Genomic DNA, 21,176 nt, shown 5'->3' with positions numbered 1-21,176 from the left:
AATGTTGTTGTTATTCTTATAAATGGAAGTGCTCTTTATCAAGAAAAATAAGACTTTTTCTACCTTTTATAGCTCCAGTACAGGGTCATTTAATACAATTAACATGATGTACATTTTTACAATGCACTGAATGCCACGATCATTGTTTTTATGCTAAGATCCAAAATACTGGTGAGGAGAGTGTTTGCGTGAAGAGGTTTGCAAACAAAAATGAGAGAGAGATTCATTTTGTGAGTCCCAAGATGTTTTTCATTTATTGCTTCTTCTGGTGCTGGTTGTAAACTGGTAAATGAAGTAAAATGGAGAAGTCACCACCACTACCACCCACACACCCCTTTCCATATTATTATAAAATAAGGTGCTGGTGGAGTTTTCTGCTGCCCTCCCCTTGCTGATACTCTAATTTATCATTTCTTAAATGGGGCTTCTTGAGACACTTTCAGGGCTCTGCACGCGCACCATAAGTGGTTGTCATCTGCTTCATGCTGTGCCACTCTGTGCATGCATTGGAGTCTGGGGCTCCCCAAGGCTTCATACATGTGCCAACCAGGCTTCCCAAGTCTCTGTTTAGGAGTGTAAAGGGCTTGGGAGACTGAAAAGTTTGAGAACCTCTGCTGTAGTTCATCACTGTGCTCGTTATCTAGATAAAGGCAATGATAGCATGATGCATTTATGTGTGTGCTCACAATAGTAGCACAATATCACAGCAGGTTGTGACGATGATGGCAAGGAACAGAGGATTATGGAGCAAGCCTGTCAAATAAACATAGTACTGGCTGGTCAAAGGTGTCTGGTCAAAGGTATCTGGTGTGCTCCCTGGGGCATATCTGGTGTGCTCCCTGGGGCATTTGGTGGGCTGCTGTGAGATCCAGGAAGCTGGACTAGATGGGCCTATGGCCTGATCCAGTGGGGCTGTTCTGATGTTCTTAACTACAATTCCCAGGAGGCCTTGCAGGTCTCTTGTTATCTGGTGTGCTCCCTGGGGCATTTGGTGGGCCGCTGTGAGATACAGGAAGCTGGACTAGATGGGCCTATGGCCTAATCCAGTGGGGCTGTTCTTATGTTCTTATGTTAAGGCCACACTGGATAGGTACTGCTAGATTCTCAATTTGGATAGTGCAAGTATAATCTGGTGTTTAACGAGGTGTGGGGAAAGACCTGTAATTTCCATTTCAGACACCACATATTTGGATGGAAAGTAAATTTGTGCTTTGAAACACTGAGCGCCCAAACAGCTTAATTTCCACCCCCCCCAAATGGAACACCTTTTCCGTCATTTACCTTTCTGAGAAGCAGATGATTAAATTATTTTAAAAGGGGATACTTTTGCAACTAGAAGATACCGTTAGTCATTGCTTTGTGATCTATATTTTATTAATGAGAATGTCAGCTTTTCATTTGGTTCAGGCAGAAATTCTAATCGGTGTTTAAACAGAAGTCTATGAAATTAAGTTCCCATTAAGTGCAGTGTCAAAAATATTTTGATATAGTATTTGCATTTGGTACTAAGCTAAAGGGTATAAGGGGGCAGGAGCTTGGCTTCTCAAAATTACCATCAAACTGTGCAAGGTATGTTGTTATAGACTATAGGTGCCTCTCATCTCTAAATAGTTTTAATAACGTGAACATCTTTTAAAAATTACTGTTATGAATTTAGAAAAGATGGATTGTAATTAATTGTTGTAAAATGTACCAACATGTGTTTAGATTAATATATGCAAGACATCATCTATGTGCTCTGTTTCTTCCAAAACGACACAGAGGGGCAAAGCTAGGTGGAATCAAGGTGCACAGAGAAGCAAAGGTTAATTCTTTCCCCATGTGCTGTTTTCATTTTGAAAACATCTATTTGCTCAAGCAGCATGGTAAAGAAAGGAATATTTTACTCTCTGGGCCTCAGAACCGTATGTTGATTTTTGGCATTATCGTGCACTAAAAAAAGAGAGAAATTCATATTTTTAGAGGACAAAACTGGAAAACAAAAACCCCTACACAGCAATTTAGGAGTGGCAATAATTATGCAAACTTCACTGGGGATCAGTTCCATTAAATTCAGCGCAACTGAGTAAAGAGGGCTGGCCTTAGGAGCTGTGGGACCAATGCAAAACATTTTTGCAGGGCCCTCCACACCTGCAGGGGCTCTACTCACCACCAGTGGCAGACCTAGAGGAGGTGAAAAGCACTGAGTTTTGCAGGGAGCCTGACTGCAGCATAAAAGAACCCCTCAACCTCCCATTCAGAGCCATTCCAGGCCATAAGAGCAAAACAACTTTCCAGAGCTTCCCCAGGCCGCCCAATGCCTTATAAGGCGTTAAAAATACGGCTTCCAGTTTCTTCGTGAAACTGGAAGTTGTGTTTTTTCACTTTAGAGCTCAGTCTGTGCTCTGCAGAGGCCGAGGACAGATGTCCCCCAGCCTCTGCTGAGCTCAGAGGACCCTCTGGAGGTGAGGGGAGCAGACTTCCCCTTGCCTCCAGAGGGGGTGCATGCGAGGAGGTGCACTCTGGAGGGGGGCCAGACCAGATCTGTGGGTAAGTGAATCAGCGGATACAGGATCCGTGGATATGAGAGCTCCCTTGTAATAACATTTTTTTTAAAATGCTACTTTTTAAAAAATGCACTGGAAAGTAAAATATTGTAGAAGAGTTTCATACAAACAGCACGAAGGAGCTTTGCAGATAGTGACAGCTCCAGAGTAGGGATTTTCTGCATAGAGAGGAAGAGCTGGCTTGGGATATGGGAGGTTGCAAACATCTATGTGCATGCCCATGCTCTTGGGTTACAGGGATATGGCCCTGTGTGTGGGCAGTGCACCCATGACCATCTTCTGCCTGGTAAGCCTGAATCAGAATCCTGAATTCAAATGCTATGCTTTGGGTACAGTCTCCAAGCCGTGGCCCGCTATGTCACAAGGTGACTTGTCTGGACATGGCAAAGTGATAGCAAAAGTTTTCGTTCTGTGCTGCAACCTCTCCTTTTTACAGCCAATCATAGCAACTGGTTCTGCCCAGCGTGAGTTGCTCTGACAAATGAAAAGCCTCAGCTATGCTGTGCCCAGACAGGTGATACTGGAGCCCTGGATCTGGCCTACGGCTGGTGTTTGGAGGTCCCCGCTTTGGGTCAGAGTGTCCATTTGCTTCTATCTTTACCTGTAAAATTGTATTCCTGGCACTAATCCTGCTCAGTCTGCTGAAGTCAGGTTTTTTTTTCCCCTGAGGAGTGACAAGCTCTGCTCTAAAGATTCAAGAGGCAGAAAAATATACACACACCTGAACGGAAATTACTCAACTCGCAACCGACGACCATCTATTTTGCTCTTGTTTGCTCGGATGCTTGGAGTTGGGAAAAAGAGTTTTCCCCTCAAGAACAATGTGTTACTGGTTAATCTGTTGCCGGAGTTTGCGGTTTGTGCAAATTAGACGCCAAGTCTGAATTTTGTAGAACTGTAAAATTGCAAATCAAGCCCCAGAGTTTTGGCCCATCTTTATTCATCATATTTTACTTCTTCAGTCAACATTATTACTGGTTAATAGGTGCACCTGTAAATCAAGCTGCATTGTATACTTGATATGTTATGTTAAATGGATCTTTTCTAGGGCAGCAAGTCTATTTTTTCTAATGAAGAAGAATACCTCATCTTTTCCAATTTTCCTATCAAACGCAACCACATCATCTTCAGGCAGAGCCGGTTCCAGCTGCATCGCTGCTCCGCTTCAATTATACAAAATTATCCACCCTACTCTCGGGTCCTTTAGGTTTTCTTCTGCTATATGAGGCGCCCGCATGGTGCATCTCTTGTGAAGTGCATGATTACAAACTATTCAACACCAGCCTGTTTTAAGTAAACAGCAAATTAAATATTGTCAGGGCTTGTTCGAGCTTGCTGGGTTGAAAGGAACTTGGAGAAAAGGTTTCCTGAAAAGTGAAGCTTTAAGAAAACGAGCTGTACAAAGAGGGGTGGTTCCCCCCCCTTTCTTATGGATGCTTGACCCACTTTATATTTTGGGATGTGTCTCATTTTCATCTGGTTTGACTGCTGTGTGCTTAACAATATCAGAAAGTTATTTTTGTCAGGAATCTCCATTTTAATTTAACAGGAATGCCTTTCTACAAATCAAAATGTTTAAATTAGATCCTGAAAATATAGAAAGATCCTGAAAATTTAGAAACTTTATTAGTAGTGTAGCTAAAGGGGGTGCTTGAGTTTGAGTTGGCATCCTTCAGTCTCAGAAGACTATGGTGTCACGCTCTGAATGGTGGTTCTGGAACAGAGTGTCCTCTCCAGTGCGTGAAGCCTGGGTAAAGTAGGTATGGAGGATAGGCTGTTACCCATGCAGCAAATCCCCCCTCTCCACGTCGCTGAAATGGTCCAATGGAAAGGCAGAAGCCAATATGGTTGGTTCCAGCGGCGTTGCAGGAGTTGCCAGAACGTGACTGTGTTCAGCCATGGACTGCCTCAGGGACTCCGGCTCTGGATTTTGCCTCGAGGTTGACTCCTGAAGCCTTTTCCATAACTGGATGTAGCCACAAGGCAGTGGAGGTTTGGGATCAGAGTTTTCCTTCTCTCAGATGAGCTGCCTTCCCAGGCTGACGAGCCCCATCTACCCGGTGGCTGTTTAGTCGCCTCTTATGACAAGTACAGCCAAACTGAGGGCCTATTCTTATCCCCAGCCCCCAGGGGAAGGGGAAGGGGGTGCACAGCACTAAGTTTTGCAGGAAGCCTCACCGCAGCATGCAAGCGGCCCCTCCCTCTCCTCTTTGGAGCCAGGTGTACACCTCCATTTTGCTCCCACTGCCTGGATTGGCTCGGAAAGGGAGGGGCCCCTTGCATGCTGCATCGAGGTTCCCTGCAAAACTTAGTGCTTTGCACTCCTTCTTACTACACCACTGGGCTTTGTTTTTAATTACAAATGACAAATTGAGTGCCATGAAAATAGGAAGAGAATTTATGGTGTGTTTTGAGCAATGGCTTAGTTTGGAGGCTTCTAAGGTGAAACTCTTTCCCATTATTTCCTTGTTTGGGTGATCAGGTACAAACTACCAGGTGCAAAGGAAATGTTTTAGTAATCCACACTACTTGAATCTATTTTCAACCAGTGAGCCACCGCACATTAATGTTTAATAAAACATTAATAAAATGTTTTATTTTTGTACATATTTATATATTTTATGTTTTTATATGATTTCTTTTGTAAGCTGCCTTGAGTGCCCTTCACCAGGACAGAAAGGCAGGATATAAATTCTATAAATAAATAAATAAATAAATAAATAAATAAATAAACGATCTGTAGGTGTGCTGCAGGAATTTAGGGGAGCGTCACTTATTAGTTGGCCTATTGGGGTATATGAGCCCCCCACTAGCAGTATATGATTTAAAACATTTAATTGTTGGGCAGACATAGGAATTTCAGTCAGTAAAGCTGTTCCTCTTCTTTGTGTGAGAGCCTTTATGACCTCCTTTATTTTATCAGCCTATATCTCATTGACTTATTTCAGGAGGCAAGATCATAATGTCCTCCTTCAGGTTCCATGGTTGCCTGTTAGCTTTTGGGTGCAACAGAATGAGCTGGTGATGACTAATAAAACCCTAAACAGCAGGGAAAGAACATAAGAACAGTCCCACTGGATCAGGCCATAGGCCTATCTAGTCCAGCTTCCTGTATCTCACAGCGGCCCACCAAATGCCCCAGGGAGCACACAAGACAACAAGAGACCTGCATCCTGGTGCCCTCCCTTGCATCTGACATAGCCCATTTCTAAAATCAGGAGGTTGCGCATACACATCATGGCTTGTAACCCGTAATTGATTTTTCCTCCAGAAACATGTCCAATCCCCTTTTAAAGGCATCTAGGCTAGACGCCAGCACCACATCCTGCGGCAAGGAGTTCCACAGACCAACCACACACTGAGTAAAGAAATATTTTCTTTTGTCTGTCCTAACCCTCCCAATACTCAATTTTAGTGGATGTCCCTAAAGTACAGTACAGTACTAAAGTACAGTAAGTACAGTACTCCTTTCCATTTATTAAGATCCTTAGGGCACAATCCTAAACTGCGGTGAAACAAGCAGGCCGACTGGCCTGTGCTTTATCCTGTGGGAATTTGGTGCAGCCTGGATGGCACCTTGGAATAAGGGGTTTTTCTTCCCCTTACCCTGAGAAACCCTATGGGGCTACTCGGATCTGCACCAGGGATTTCACAGGCACAAATCTGAACTGTCCGAGTAACACCACTTGGGCCAGCATCCAGGGTTGGGATTTGACCTACCCTGCCACAGCCAGTCCCACCCCCTCCCGGGCCCACTCTGCCCCCTGGGCCACCTCCCCTGCTCAGAAATGCCCCTGCCCTGCTTCTGTTCCTCCCTCCCTCCCACCGCCCTCTCCCACCCTCTGTGTCAGTCTGCCTGGACCAGCACAAACCTTCCACCTCTGGGCACAGGGCTGGCTACCCCTGAGTCATCCGAGAGTAGCATGTCCGAGAACGGGCTTTATGGCATGTTCGCAATGGCTGGGAGCTGGCACAAGGGACTTGTGTCTGCTTGGGGGGGGGGGTTGGATTGTGCTGTTAGGAGATGTTCTGTTCCAAGTGCTATATTATTTCCTTATTGTGGCACAAACAGCTTTGAGGTCCACCTGAGCCCAACCATGCAATTGTTAATAAACTAGTAAAAATCTATTTATTTATATTTCTGAATTTTTCTGAATCTGGCTCACAACATTGTAGATTTTGTTTTTTATAATAGTGCGTATTTTAGGTGATTTCTATTAAGTTGTGTTTGAAATAATGAATATTTTCTCCAGATATTAACACTAATAGGCTACAGTTGGTAGATGGATGCAGGTATAAGCATGTATGAGCCTACAAACCTAGACCTGAGGGGTGAAAATGATTGATTCAAGACTTTATTTCAAGGCCAAGTTCCAGAAGCTTATTGAAAAATAGGACAGAAAGTGCCCACTCAGCAAACAAAACCAAAAAATCCATAATTATCACATTTGCTGGGATGTGATATTACCATGGTTTTACCACGAACCTTTGCCATGGTTTCCTTGGGCACCAACAAGCATGACCCTTGTAGCGGAGAGACAGACTGCCTGCTAATTCTGCAATGGGATGATGGAATGGAAGTTTAGGGGATTTGGAAGAAGACGACAATTAAAAGAGGGTCCAGCGAGGTGTGCAAGTTCTGTCCCTAAGGGCCTAGTTTTCTTAAATATGCACCCATTTAAATATACACTTAGAAATGTAATATGCAAATACAGTCAACACAAATTTCAAAAAACATTTAGGCACATCAATCAGTTAGCTCAGAATGGCTACAGCTCCCTCTCAGTTGTATATAACACAGGCTGTCTTAAAAGTTAGATGTGTTCCTTGGTATATTTGGGGTGCTGACTCCTCACTGCGGCACAAAAGCACCCCTCTCCCTCAAGGCCTTTCTGGACAAAGCCTCTGGCAAAGCCTCTATTTTGTTCTCGTGGCTTGGAGTGGTTCTGAAGGAGAGGGGGAAGGGCTGCTTGCATGCCTCAGTGAGGTGTCCTGCAAACTAGTGCTTTGCACCCCCTCTATCTACGCTACTGAATTTTGCCTGATCACATCTAATTTCAGAGGTACAGCATATTATCATTATTGTTATTATGAATATTCAGTGCTTTTTTGTAAAAAAATAAAAAAAAAAAGGTGCAGGAACTCACAACTTCTTTATTTATTTATTTATTTATTTATTTATTTTTAAACCATTTTTTATACATGATTTTTTTTTAAGTCCCAGGTAGGACTTAACCCACAGTTAAGCTCCTCGAGTGAGCCCCCTGCTGGAGGCTGTGGGTTAAGTCCTACCTGGGACTTTAAAAAAAAGCCTGCCTGGGACTGAACTTTGAGGAGTTTTGCAGCCTCAACTGGCCCCCCTTTTGGCAACTGGCAACCAACCTTTATATTTTGCAGCCATGAAGCACCTTCCCACCTAAAAAAAAAAAAATTAAATAAAATTTATTCCTCATAGGGATTTGAACCCCAAGCAGACCAGCACTTTAGCCATTGAGCCATAAGAGCTCTTAGGCTCAAAGTGTTTGGAACTAATACTTAAGACACTGATGGCCACCAGCTGGGCTCAAGACCTTATATGTTAGTTCTGAACACTTTAACTATAGGCTTTCCTATAGCCCAATCGAGAGACTGCTGGGCTATAGAGCACAAGGTTGGAGGTTCGAATCCCTCCCTAGACAGCGGTGCGGGTGGGGTGGTGCAGACAGGGAAAAAAGGTGGGGGCAGGGAGGAGGGGAAAAAAGGGGGTGGTGCAGGCAGGGGGAAAAAGGTGGGGGCAGGGAGGAGGGAAAAAAAGAGATGCCAGAACGCTGTTCCGGTGCGTTCCATTACAAAAAAAGCCCTGTGAATATTTATATACTGCTTTTCAACAGGAATAGTTCACAAAGCCGTTTATGTAGTAAAATAAATCAAAAAATGGTTCCCTGTCCCCAAGTGCTCGCACTCTTAAAAAAATACAATAGAGACACCAGCTGGGGTGAAGAGGGACTGTTGCTGCGCCCCTGCTAAATATAAGAGGGCACCACTTTGAAAGGTATTTCTTTGCTCAGTTAGTGAATGGTTCAAGCAGCTTCCTCATGATAGGGCAAAACTGATGCCATTTTTGGAATCAGCACCCCATATTCATCTATCACCACCATAAATTTTGAAAAAATATTTTTTTCTGACCTTCAATTTTGCAGGGTCAGAGGTTGTGTAATCAGAGGTTTGAAAAGTGCTGTGGTTTGAAAAGTCTCAACCTTCTGAGCCTGCAGGAAAGGAAAAAGGGATATCTCTTGATAAAAAGACCAACTGGAAACCAAGAGCAGGAATGAGTGTCCCACTCTTGAGTTGGGCAGGGCAAGACCTCTGAAGGGCCCCAGCAGCTGTGAAGAAAGCAATGTGATTTCCCCTGCTGAAATGCAAAATCTTCACTCTTAGTCAGCCACCCCTCCTTCTGGGCACAACTGTTGCAATAGCCCAGGAGGCAAAGGGACGAAAGATGTTCAGTGATGTCGTGGGAGAGAGAAGAGAGGGAGTAATGAACATGGGGCTACTTTGCCCTTGGCTGAGTGCTGAAATTTTGATAATAAATGAGCTAAATTCTTCTGTGTGCCTGCATGCTCAGAAGCGTAGCCAGAGGGAGGCAGCACAGCAAGTATAGCAGACACCACAATGCACTGTGTAAGTGGCCCTCCTATTTCATTGACCCATTTGGGTCAATGAAGGTGATTGGGAGAAGCCATTTACATGTTGCGTTGCAGGACTTGCTGTCCTTCCGCACCACCCCTCTCTGGCTACACTACTCTCTCTCTCTCTCTCTCTCTCTCTCTCTCTGTGTGTGTGTGTGTGTGAGAGAGAGAGAGAGAGAGAGAGAGAGAGAGAGAGAGTCCTTCCAACGAAATACTACAGGCCTTCACAAAAATATTTGTTAGACCTATCATATTAAATAATCAAAAGTGAGTACAATTACACAGAATCCTTGTAGTTTCTTTGTTATGCTACCAATGTATAATTGTCAAAATTAATTCATCTCCAAAATAAATACAGTAGTTGTGATGAATGCAGTGCTCTTGTGAAACAGTGATATTAATTGCTCCTATAATGGTGATGATCGAATGCAACTTGACAGAGCCAAAGTGAAGGAGAAAGGAGGCCATAGCAGATGAACAAGCATATTAATATATTAGCAATATTTTGTGCTAATAAATACAAATATATGATGCAGGTGTTTGTCTAAATAGTTCATTTACCAATGCTTGAAATAAAAACATGGAAACATTGGGCTCATCTGCGATGACTCCAACTTGGTTTATTTTATAGGATCTTTTTATTCCAGATATAGCCTACGGGTTACGACTTTCATAAAATCTAATGAATTTCTAGGTTTGTCAGCTGTTCCAACACAGATGCACTTTGCTAATCTAATGGAAACATTTTGAGTTCCAAAATATCAATAGCTTTTAGTATTGCAAATGAATGTGGCTGTTGGATAAATGGAGCTGTGGTTCTTGATAAAAGTAGCAAGTAATTTTGTACGTGTGTTTTCTGTTAAAATGCTTCTCCAGCATTTGATACTCATATATATACATTTTTCCTTGCAGAGTTTTAAGCTGAATGTAGATAGCCACTGTGCTTTAAAGGAAGCAGTTGTCGAAGAAGGACGCCAACTTCTTGATCTTATAGTATCTCACAAATCAGGTAAAATCCTTCTGAAATATTGCAAGTCTTTATGTCTCCAGACTATTAAAGAATAAAGAAGCATTGCTGTAAATTACTGCATACATTCACTTCCTTATGTATTATTAATATTTACATTATCAGTTTGACCTTCAAGATTTATAAATGTTTCATACACTGCATACAATGCTGTGATACTTATAAAATGAAATACTGCCTGCAAATAGTCTGTTCATTTTATTTTGGTCTCCCTGCTCAGCTGAGTTTCAATTGAAATTACATCACTGAAAACTTCACGCTGACATGTTCTTTGATGTAGATGCTATGGAAGTAGCATTAAGATGATAAATTAGGATTTCAGATCTATACACATATATACTTTTACATAGCCAGCATGAGTAATTGCATTGGGAAAGGCTCCTTTGCCATTTAAGCTAATTCTTACCGCAATTTTAAAGTATTTATTAGGAAAGATTTTCAAATTAGGAATAGTTATTTCCTTTAGTTATGCTTGTCCTTTTCAGTATAAGCCTTAAGTTAGGATGAATAATAACTTTGGTCATATTGTTAGAACTTCACGTGACTAGTTTAACTGTATGGCTTTAATCAACATGCAGGATTCCTAGAAACTGCTTCATTCCTTTCTTTCCCCTGTGAAGTTGTCCTCTAGCATTTGGTGCACTTATTATTGAAGTTCTTACATCTGTTACTCCTTTGCCTGCACGTGCTCATCTAGAACCTTAAATAGATTTTTTTCCCTTCTTTCCCAAACATGACTGCTATAGCAAATCAGTTGGTTGATTTGCATGAATTCCCTGGAGGTCAAGGAATGGTAGCAAGGCCTTAAAATCTGATGACTAATATGCCATTGAATATTTATCAAACCAGGAAAAAAATAGCAAAGGAGAGGAATAGTAAATATATGTCCTCAGTAGCAGTTTGTTTAACATGGTAAACCAGGCTGAATATGGAGTTTGGAGCTGTTTTTTTCTGCATATCAGTCACCCATTATTACAGGTGGGGGGAAACTGTGATAACAAAATAAAAACACATAACACTCATTTTGGCACGTCTCACTTTTTGTAAAACAAAACAAAACAGAAGACAACTTTTATTTGCTTTTTATTTATTATTTAACGGGGGATGCATAGATAATGACTGTGACTGCATCTGCTGACACTATACCACCTTTATTGGTAAAGGTATAGTGCACCTAGTACACTTTTAAAGTGATTATAAATTATAATTATATTGTAACTTTTGAATAAAAGCACATAACATCGCTGTCTGCACTTCTAACTTTGGAAAACACCCAAATATGTAAAAAAAAAAAAACAACACACACACACACAACAATTTTCCTCCCACCTCTGCCCATTCTACATTTTTTTGTTGCTGTCTTCCATCAGAACTTAACATGCCACACTTTGACTCAATTTGAACAATGGTATTGTTCCCAATACCAATAGGCTTTGTGTATGGCCTTCTGATCCAAGTACTGAAATATTTAAGGCGGGGTGTGTGTGTGTGTGTGTGTGAGAGAGAGAGAGAGAGAGAGAGAGAGAGAGAGAGAGAGAGAGAATTTTGTTCCCTTCAGATTTCTTCATTGCCCTTTGTATAAATTATACATTCAAGAAATTGTGTTGAATGTGTGACGTTAATGTGATTCTTTCATTTTGGAGAAGGACTGAAGGACATGCTGCAAATGATTTCAAGTCAATGGAAAGAACTGCAGAGGCAAATCAAACGACAACACAGCTGGATTCTTCGGGCTCTGGGTATCATCAAAGCCGAGATCCTGGCTACTGATGTGTCTGCAGAGGATGAGGAAGGGACTGAGAGCCCCAAGGTAAGTGGCTTGAAGTTTGTCTTATTTCCTCTTATTTCCTCCTGCTTTTGAACTCGGCACCACTGAAGTTTTCTTTCCACCCTAAGGCTTTTCATTTCTACTGGGTAAATTTTTTTATCAACAAAATAGAATGTCTTACTCTGAAACAATAAAAAAAAACACTCCAGCCAAAAACTTTTTAAATTTTTTTAGAAAGAATTATTTTGCTCTGTACTGGTGTGCAAGGAAGGGGACGTAAAATATTTAGTAAACAAAACATAAAGTATCTTTAACATGAATAATCGGAATGGTTTTAAATTGTTTTGTTGCAACTATAAATCACTATAATCAGTGCAATCACTCAGCTCTGACATCCATTAGCCGCTTGGTTACAGCAAATTAACAAAGAAGAGAGAAAGTGATTCATTATCTCATTCCTGTTAATGACTATCAGATGCATTGCCTAATTAGGGGATGGCCATTGTAGTGGGGAGAAGGTCATATGCTTTGCCACAAATCTTTTTTGCTTGGAGTTTAAGCTTTCTATAATGGGGCATGTGTGGAATACATCAAGCACTTTCAAGGTAAACTATAGATATCAATATCCATTTGATGGGGCTTTATACGGCGTGATGGAAGCTAGCTTTCTCCTAATGCTATTCTGACACTACTCTGATGGAAGAGGGAGAAGCCTTGCAGCAAGGTGAATGGCCTTGCTGTGGGAAGAGAACCTGCTTTTAAAACAGAAAGACTGGGAGACAGAGGAACAGGGCGAGCATGCATTCTTCAAAGAAAAAATGCAAAGAAGATATTGAAATGATGGGAACATGACTGCAGGAGGAATGGGACTATTTTTGCTTCCATTTAAATGGCTAAATGAACACTATCCACTATACTGTTCTAAAATGTAATTCAGTTTTTCAAAGAGAACCATTTCAAAAATCCCAAGTCATGGAAGGGTAAAATGTGTCACTGAGAACGTCACAGGCACTATCTAGTAGCTCCCCATCACTGTCAAACTGTAAAACATTGTCACACAGATTTCACTATACTAGCACTGGCTGTGCTTCTGGAGAGTGTGTTTTGACTCTTCAAGATACAACTTGAAATTAAGAAATTGAAAAAAATATTTATTTAAATGTTCTTTTCCTCATTTTTCCTTCATGTTTGAGGGTGCGCCTATGCTTTATTTCAAGTATATTATTATTATTATTATTATTATTATTATTATTATTATTCTTAACAGTATTTATATACCGCTTTTCAACGAAAATTTCACAAAGTGGTTTACAGAGAAAATCAAACAAACAACGAATGGCTCCTTGTCCCAAAAGGGCTCACAATCTAAAAAGATGCAAAAGAACACCAGCAGACAGCCACTAGAAGACACTGCTGGGGTGATACGTTTTATTTCTTCTTGTATGGTATTGTAATCTTGGATGGTGTCAGTAAAAGATATCTATACTAGTGTGCGCTGCTTAACAACCTTCCGCTTAGTGACAGACCACATATACGATGGTGTTCAAAGCACAACAAAGAGGCTCTTAATGACGCAGTCAGGTATCCCGTAGCCTTCAGCAGAGTGTCTGTTTACACAGGAAAGAGGCTCTTACTGCAAAGAAGAGGAAATCTATTTTCAGTAGTCAGTGCAGCAAGCTGGAGTGTGGCAGGTAGTATCTGTTTACACAACGAAGGCACTAGATTGGGCTGAATGTTCGCTTAATGACCTCATCGCATTACACAGGGATCAGAGAACATAACCTCATCGTTAAGTGGTGCACACCTGTATTCATTTCATTGCCTGAGTAGATAAAAGACAAAGTTGAAACCAAACTTTGCCTCCTAAAATAGGGTCTCTTTTCGTTGAATATGAATATCAGTGAGGGTGGCACAGGAGCATCGCCGAAGGGGCGTGGCACAGTAAGTACAGCAGGTGCCGCAACACGCCTTGTAAGCAGCCCCTCCCACTTGGTGTTGGAGTCATTCTGGGCAGCGAACGGACCGCTGCCCGGAATGGTTCCAGCAGTGAGTCGGACAGGCAGCTTCCATGGCATGTCACGGCACCTACAGTAGCTATGCTGCTGAACTAAGGAAAGGGTAAACAAAACTCCAGGAGAGGAATGGAAATGTTGTGCATCCTTCAATTTCCTGGGCACCTGGGCATTCCTTGGGCTCTGGCTTCAAGCACTCCAGTGTTTGCATCACTTCCCGTATTGACTTTTACACAGTGACTTTATGTGGATTCTGAGGAAACCATGGATTTTGACTTGTAGGAAACCACAGATTTCTCATTTATGTTTTTGAAGCCCTTCCTAGGAATGGGACTGCAACCTAGTAAGAAATGCTGGCTGTGGCTCTGGGTTAAGGGACTGTCTATAAGCAAAGACAAGCTCACCACCCATGACGGCCAATGGTAGGAAAGTTTTATTTTCCTGGCTGGATGGTAGATCTTTGACACTATGATGGTTGGGTTTGAGTTGGGCAATCGAGCTACCAAGTTAAGTTTTGTCACTTTCTCTGTTTGGCCAGCCCTATAGTAATATCCTACATTGGACCACTGTCCAGTGATTGTGCCCTACAACAGCTTACTCCTGGAAAGATACCAGTCTGACTTTGTCAAGTGCTTCCTCAATTTACTGGACAGGACTTGTAAATTTAAGAATGCCTTCAGGTGAAAGTTTCTCTCTGAGGTTTTTCTTAGGGTGTGTGTGTGTGTGTGTGTGTGTGTGTGTGTGTGTGTGTGTAAAATATAAAAAATTGGTCCATGGGCTTCTTCTTTAAAGTGGTGTTTAAATGCATGGTTACAATGCAGTGGCATAGCTAGAGGGGGTGCAAAGCACTTTTGCAGGGAGCCTCACTGTGGCATGTGAATGGTCCCTCCCCCTTCCCTTCAGAGCCATTTTGAGCGATGGGAGCAAAACAGTGGCAAACAGAGCCCAGGATCATTCTCAGTCTAGGAGCAGACGCACAGGCTTTAGCATAGGCACAAAGGCTGAGTGGCTCCAGTGGCATAGTTAGAGAGGGTGCAAAGCACTAAGTTTTGTAGGAAACCTCATTGCAGTGTGCAAGTGCCCCCTCCCCGTCCCCTTCAGAGCCATTCAGGGCAGAGGAGCAAACGGAGACATTTGCCTTGACTGTCCATGTGCGCCATCCTGCATTTGCCTCTATTTTGCTCCCCCGCCCTCAATGGGTCTGAAGGGGAGGGGGAGGAGCCACTTGCGGGCTGTGGTGAGGCTCCCTCCAAAACTTAGTGCTTTGCACACCCTCTAGCAATGCTTCTGGGTTGCTCAATACAATGGACCCATTGCTGTGGCAATGGGATCACTGAACAATTTGTGGGGGGCAAAAGGGAGGGGCAAGTCAAAGAAAGCCGTTAGCAGGGCCAAGAGCTGACATATTGCAAAGGCTGGCAGATTGCAAAATGAGACCACATGATATAGGATCCTGTAGTGCAGGTATATTGCAAATATCTTTTCTTATTTCAAAAAATATTCACTACTGATAATAGTAACTCTGGACAAGTGCAAAACAACTTACGTACAGATCCCTGGAACACCACTTGTTCTTAAGTAAGGAGCAGGTGTATGTTGGCTGATGTATCATGAATAAGAGTGGTGGCCGTGGGGGTGGGGCTGGGTTGTGATACTTTTCTACAGTTGCCATGTTTTGCCAGTTGACAGTTTCTGATTTGTGTATAATTATATGAATTAACAAAAGCAATTTAGCAGTCGCTCTGTGTGTGTGAAAGAGAGAGAGAGAGAGAGAGAGAGAGAGAGAGCGCACGCACAGAGCAAGCAAGTAATTTGATCTGTAAAGGGAGACAAGCTGGAACATGATAAGCCTTGGTTACCATATAACTGCTTCTACCATCTTAACTAAGCTCAGTAATGTAACAGGGGTTCTGTAGGTGAAGTGTGGATAATGTTACAACAAAATAAAGTAACAAGCAGCTGTCTTAATTCAGACTCATTTAAATCAATCTAATCTTGGTTTCAGGTTCAGAACATTTTATTTCTTGTGGGGAAGGTTGTAAGTTTTTGCTGGAAGCAAAAAAGGCTTGTGACATTAAATAAATAATGGTAAAATGTTAATCCCTTATTTGCAGAATTAAAACAAAATCCTACCAGTTAAGGGCCAATAAGGGCTCCTTCCAATGATGCGTCCATCTGGCTGTACCCATTGCATGGCACGGAACATGAGCCTGCCTGTTTTGCCCACCCTCCTTGGTGTGCCATCCTACAGTTGCATAATTGCATGTGGTGGGACATCTGAACTGGCCCTCATGCATGATTTCCATACTGCACAAATGGTCCTAAATTGTTTTGCGCTTACAGAGGTAAAGCTTCTGGATGACTAAAAAAATTGCAGTCCAGCTTCTGTGAGGGAAGGGAAAATTGTCCGTTTGGCTGGGATCAAAATTTCATACAGGGGCGCTTGGAGGACTGGAAGTGAGTTCCAGGATGTAGCAAGCTAAGGGATTGGTAGCCACAAGACAAGGAGGCAGAGAAAAGAGTGCTGGGATGGATCTGAAAAATCCATCCTGGAGGAATGAGAAATTACCATGGTGAATGAATCAGGGAATTGAGGCAAGAAGGGGCTAATCATTCCAAGTTCACAGCAGTGACATGTGGTGGGGTCTAGGCCGGGGGGGGGGGCACAGCCACATGAATCACTCTTCCCCTCTGAACAGAAATTTTTACAAAGTCTCGCCTTTTCTTTCCTCACTCAGAGCTAGGGAGAGTTCAGTGACATGCCCCCTGAGGCAGCTTGATAGCCACAGCCCCTGGTGCTTTGGAGAGCCTTCATTCAGACTCCCTGCTCTTTTCATGACTTTGAACCAAATGGAGGCAACTCTACCCACTTCTTCCCTGATTGCTGATGCAGGCGCCCTGCCTGTTTTTCATTGGAAAGTCAACCATGATTTTCGCTATCTAACTGAGGCATTCTGCCTGCTGCCTCCCAAGCGACTGCTGACAAGGCACCCTGTCTATTTTTCATAGGAAGCCAGCCATGACTGCAGCAAATCAGCTGCTAGCTGGCTCCCTCTGTACTGTAATGTGTGAATGTGTATTGCTTAATCCAGTGTTTCTCAAACTATGGGTCGGGACCCACCAGGTGGGTCGCAAGCCAATTTCAGGTGGGTCCCCATTCATTTCAATATTTTATTTTTAATTTATTAGACTTGATGCTCCCATGGTATGTGACTGCATTTGGGGAAATGTTATAGATCTGTACTTTTAACAAGCTACTATGCATATTCTTTTAACAATGATACTAAATGGGACTTACTCCTGGGTAAGTGTGAGTAGGATTGCAGCCTAGGATTGTTAAAAATGTTCCTGCTTGATGATGTCACTTCCGATCATGACATCACTTCTGGTGGTCCTGACAGATTTTCATTCTAAAAAGTGGGTCCTGGTACAAAATGTGTGAGAACCACTGGCTTAATGCATTGACTGGAGCACTGCAGAGAGGCAACGTACTTTTCTTTCTACTTGTGGGATCTGGTGAAGCTCCTGACTGCATATCCTTGGTTAGTGAATAAGGTGCATCAGTCAGAAGGAACTGTATGTTATTAACAGTCTGTGAGACAGACAGGACTCTTAGGAAGCCTGGTCAAGAGACGGGGTGGTTCAAGGAAGTTATTGCTTGATCTAGACTAGAGGCTAGACCATATCAGGGCAATTTGGCCCCTTGTGATCACTTCTGTTATTGCAGCGCTTTGGTTGGAAACTCTTAAGGGAGTAACAAGGGTTAAAAAGCTGGGGTGGGACAGGATTACACATACTGATTTGAATTAACCAGTCCATTTTTCTACTTCAGGACTCTAGTATAAGATATTTCAGGAGAGATGAGAAAAGCAGAGGAAATGGATTTCCATAGGCAATTTATTTAACTGTTACCATGTCTTTTTTTTTTTAATTATGTCATCATTGTACATATGTTATGGCCTTTAATTGGTAATACTTCCAAAATGTCGTGAAAGTATAAATTCCTGACTCCTTGCAGGATGGGAAAGTCATCATAATAAAAACACAATAAAAAAATCTGTAGATTTCTGCATATACTTACTTCAGAAACATTAAGAAACCCGTGAAGCATAATAGAAAATCTAAGGAATATACCTAGGGGGTATTTTTCTTTTTTTACCTTGTTGAGAGACTGCAGAAGAGAGCTGATTTTACAAATCTCTAAAGAAACCAGAAATAGGAGGAATTTCAAAGTCTCTAGGAAACTTTTCCCTTAGGACTTTTAAAAGTGTTTTCCACAATACCGTAGGGTCTTTTTATACGCATGTAGGGAGGGCAAAAATGGCAGTTTTAGAACTATATTGAGAGCAGGAACTCAGACTTTGTACCGAAGATTATTCATTTTATTATGTGACAGGTGTTTTGCTTATTCATAACAAGCAATAGGATTTGGGACACATTCAGTTTTGAAACTAGGGATTTTTCAAACTGCAGTTAACAGCTAATCCTTCAACTGCAAAGCATCCTGTCCTTGACCTTTAAATATGAAAAAAGAAACCAAAGGCAGGAAGGAATATTTAAAGTTCACCTAGAAAAGTGTTGTAATTTCCAGATATAATTAAGATAAACATTTTAAAACTGAAGCTAGTCTACCTTTAAAAATAGTTTTTGTTTGAAAATATCTATTTGGTTCAGATGATTAATTAAGCAGAATCACAATAATCAGTGTATATAATAAATTTAGGTATCTGAAACTGCAGTCCTGAAAGCACTTAAGAACCAGGTGACATCCACTAAAATTGAGTGTTGGGTGAGTTAGAATAGTCGAAAGAAAATATTTCTTTACTCAGCGTGTGGTTGGTCTGTGGAACTCCTTGCCACAGGATGTGGTGATGGCGTCTAGCCTGGATGCCTTTAAAAAGGGATTGGACAAGTTTCTGGAGGAAAAATCCATTACGGGGTACAAGCCATGAAGTGTATGCACAACCTCCTGATTTTAGAAATGGGTTATGTCAGAATGGCAGATGCAAGGGAGGGCACCAGGATGAGGTCTCTTGTTATCTGGTGTGCTCCCTGGGGCATTTGGTGGGCCGCTGTGAGATACAGGAAGCTGGACTAGATGGGCCTATGGCCTGATCCAGTGGGGCTGTTCTTATGTTCTTATGTTCTTATGTTCACTTACTTGGGACTAGGACTACAATCCTAGACACTTCCTATAGATACACCATTGAACAGAATGGTACTAACTTCCGAGTAGATATGCATAGGATTGTCTTGTAAGTCCCATTGAACTAAATAGGTCTTACTTCTTAGCAGACACACCTAGGATTGCCCTGTGAGTTTGCACTGGCCTTGCAAAATGTGAATCAGGGCCCAATCCTATCCAGCTTTCCAGGTATGATAAAGCCATACCAATGGGACATGCACTGCATCCCGCAGTTGGGGGAAGTCAAGGAGACCTCCTCATTGTAAGGAAATGTTTATTTCACTACCTTGGGGCTGCATCAGTGTGAAACGTTGGATTGAATTGGGCCCTCATTTGCACATTTTACACACAACCCACATAACCCCACTGACCTTCTCATTTCATTTCCCTTTTCTCTTCTTCTGTCTTGTTCCTTATCTTCCCACCTACCTGATTGAAATTAGCTGGATTTTCAATAATTCTGCAGAGGCCCAAGACTGTAACAAAAGGGACATAACTTAATTATTAGAAACTTTCTTAGATGGCTCTTTTCCCCAATAGCTATTTATTGTTATTGATAATAGCAAATTGTAATAAAGTACTGGTCAAAATTTTGGTAGAAAAATGAAATTAAAGTACTTATTCAAAGCAATGTGTAGTCCAAACTGCCGCCTCGTGAAAATGAATGGGGAGCAGGGAGATTCTGCCATCATTGTCGGATCCACCCCTTCGTGATGGAGTGATGTACCCTCACTCTGCCCCCACTGGTTTTTCGGCTGTACATTTTGATAGAACAAAGGTAGGACACATTCTGCATGAAATTACGCATTGATTGATAAATTACATGATGGTATTATTCCTCCAAACTGTGATTTTAGTGATTTTGGTCACTAGTGGTGTCACACACACACCCCCCCCCCAGGGTGTCAACTTACTAACACCTTATTGCAGCAGTTCTCAAACTTTTAGCACTGGGACCCACTTTTTAGAATGACAATCTGTCCAAGACCCACCAGAAGTGATGTCATGGTGGATGTGACATCATCAGGGAAATTAAAATAAATCATTAAAGTAAATAATTAAAGTAAAACAAATAATTAAATAAGCAGAAGCCAAGTGAATTTCCTCTGTGGCCTGCCTGCAATAACATCCCCCTCCAAAACCAGTAAGGTTTTAAGCCCTACCCAGTGCCCAGTTCAATTTAAGAACTTCTGTTTACACCAGATCACTGTTAGGATCCGGCTGACCTTGCAAGTCTCAAAAAGGTTCATCTTATCACCTGAAGCCTCTGTTTTGATCCTTTTTAGTGCGGGGGGGGGGCTGCCTTCTAGAGCATTTGTTTAGCTCCAGTTCCATCAGATAAGGACCATTCTGGTGGCTTCACATTCCCCTTTGCCTGACCTGACCACCAGCCAAGGCACGTTTGCTTACTTGCGAGTAAACGTGACCGTGAGCCTTATTTTCACTTCCCAGAGGGCTTCTCATTAGGTGTTTTGGGGGGCTGAGAACCATCTTCTCAGGTGTTTTGGGGGGCTGCATTCATTGGATCAGGACCATTCTGGTGTCGTTGGATTCCTCTCAGCCTACCCTCTCTGATGGACTAAGGCAAGTTTGCCTACTTGTGAGTAAACGCGCGATATGGCTCAGTTTCACTTTCCATAGGGCTTCATGCATTTTTTCCTGTTTTTGACCATAATGTTTGATAGAAAGGAGATACTTCACTCTGGTTTTTTGCATTGCATTCAGCTGGAAATTTCACATCCAATGGTATATAACATGACAGTATTACACCTAACCACTGTGATTTTAGCGTGTCACCCCCCCAGTGCGCGTCACCCCCCCTGTTCACGTCACCAGGTGCGGCCCGCACCACCCGCACCCCCTAGTGACGCCACTGCTGCAAGCTTCCTGCTGCTTGTTCCCCCCTCCGTTTTCATCCAGTTTCACCCCTCTCCTGAACCCAGCACTGCCTTACCTGCTCTGGTGGACAT

General features: G+C 42.3%; 1 protein-coding gene across 1 annotated transcript in view; it reads left to right on the top strand.

The window, feature by feature from the left end:
• The window catches only part of AKAP6 (A-kinase anchoring protein 6), a 214,758-nt gene that overhangs the window by 38,555 nt on the left and 155,027 nt on the right, over positions 1–21,176 (top strand). Inside the window, exons 5-6 of the mRNA XM_066630892.1 lie at positions 10,127–10,223; positions 11,888–12,051. Of these exons, the coding sequence (XP_066486989.1) occupies positions 10,127–10,223; positions 11,888–12,051 (261 nt within the window). The remainder of the gene's footprint in view (positions 1–10,126; positions 10,224–11,887; positions 12,052–21,176) is intronic.

Source organism: Tiliqua scincoides, chromosome 1, assembly GCF_035046505.1.
Source record: "Tiliqua scincoides isolate rTilSci1 chromosome 1, rTilSci1.hap2, whole genome shotgun sequence".
Lineage (NCBI taxonomy): Eukaryota > Metazoa > Chordata > Lepidosauria > Squamata > Scincidae > Tiliqua > Tiliqua scincoides.
The sequence above is the reverse complement of the archived record's forward strand: the minus strand, read 5'-3'. Positions and strand labels throughout refer to the sequence as shown.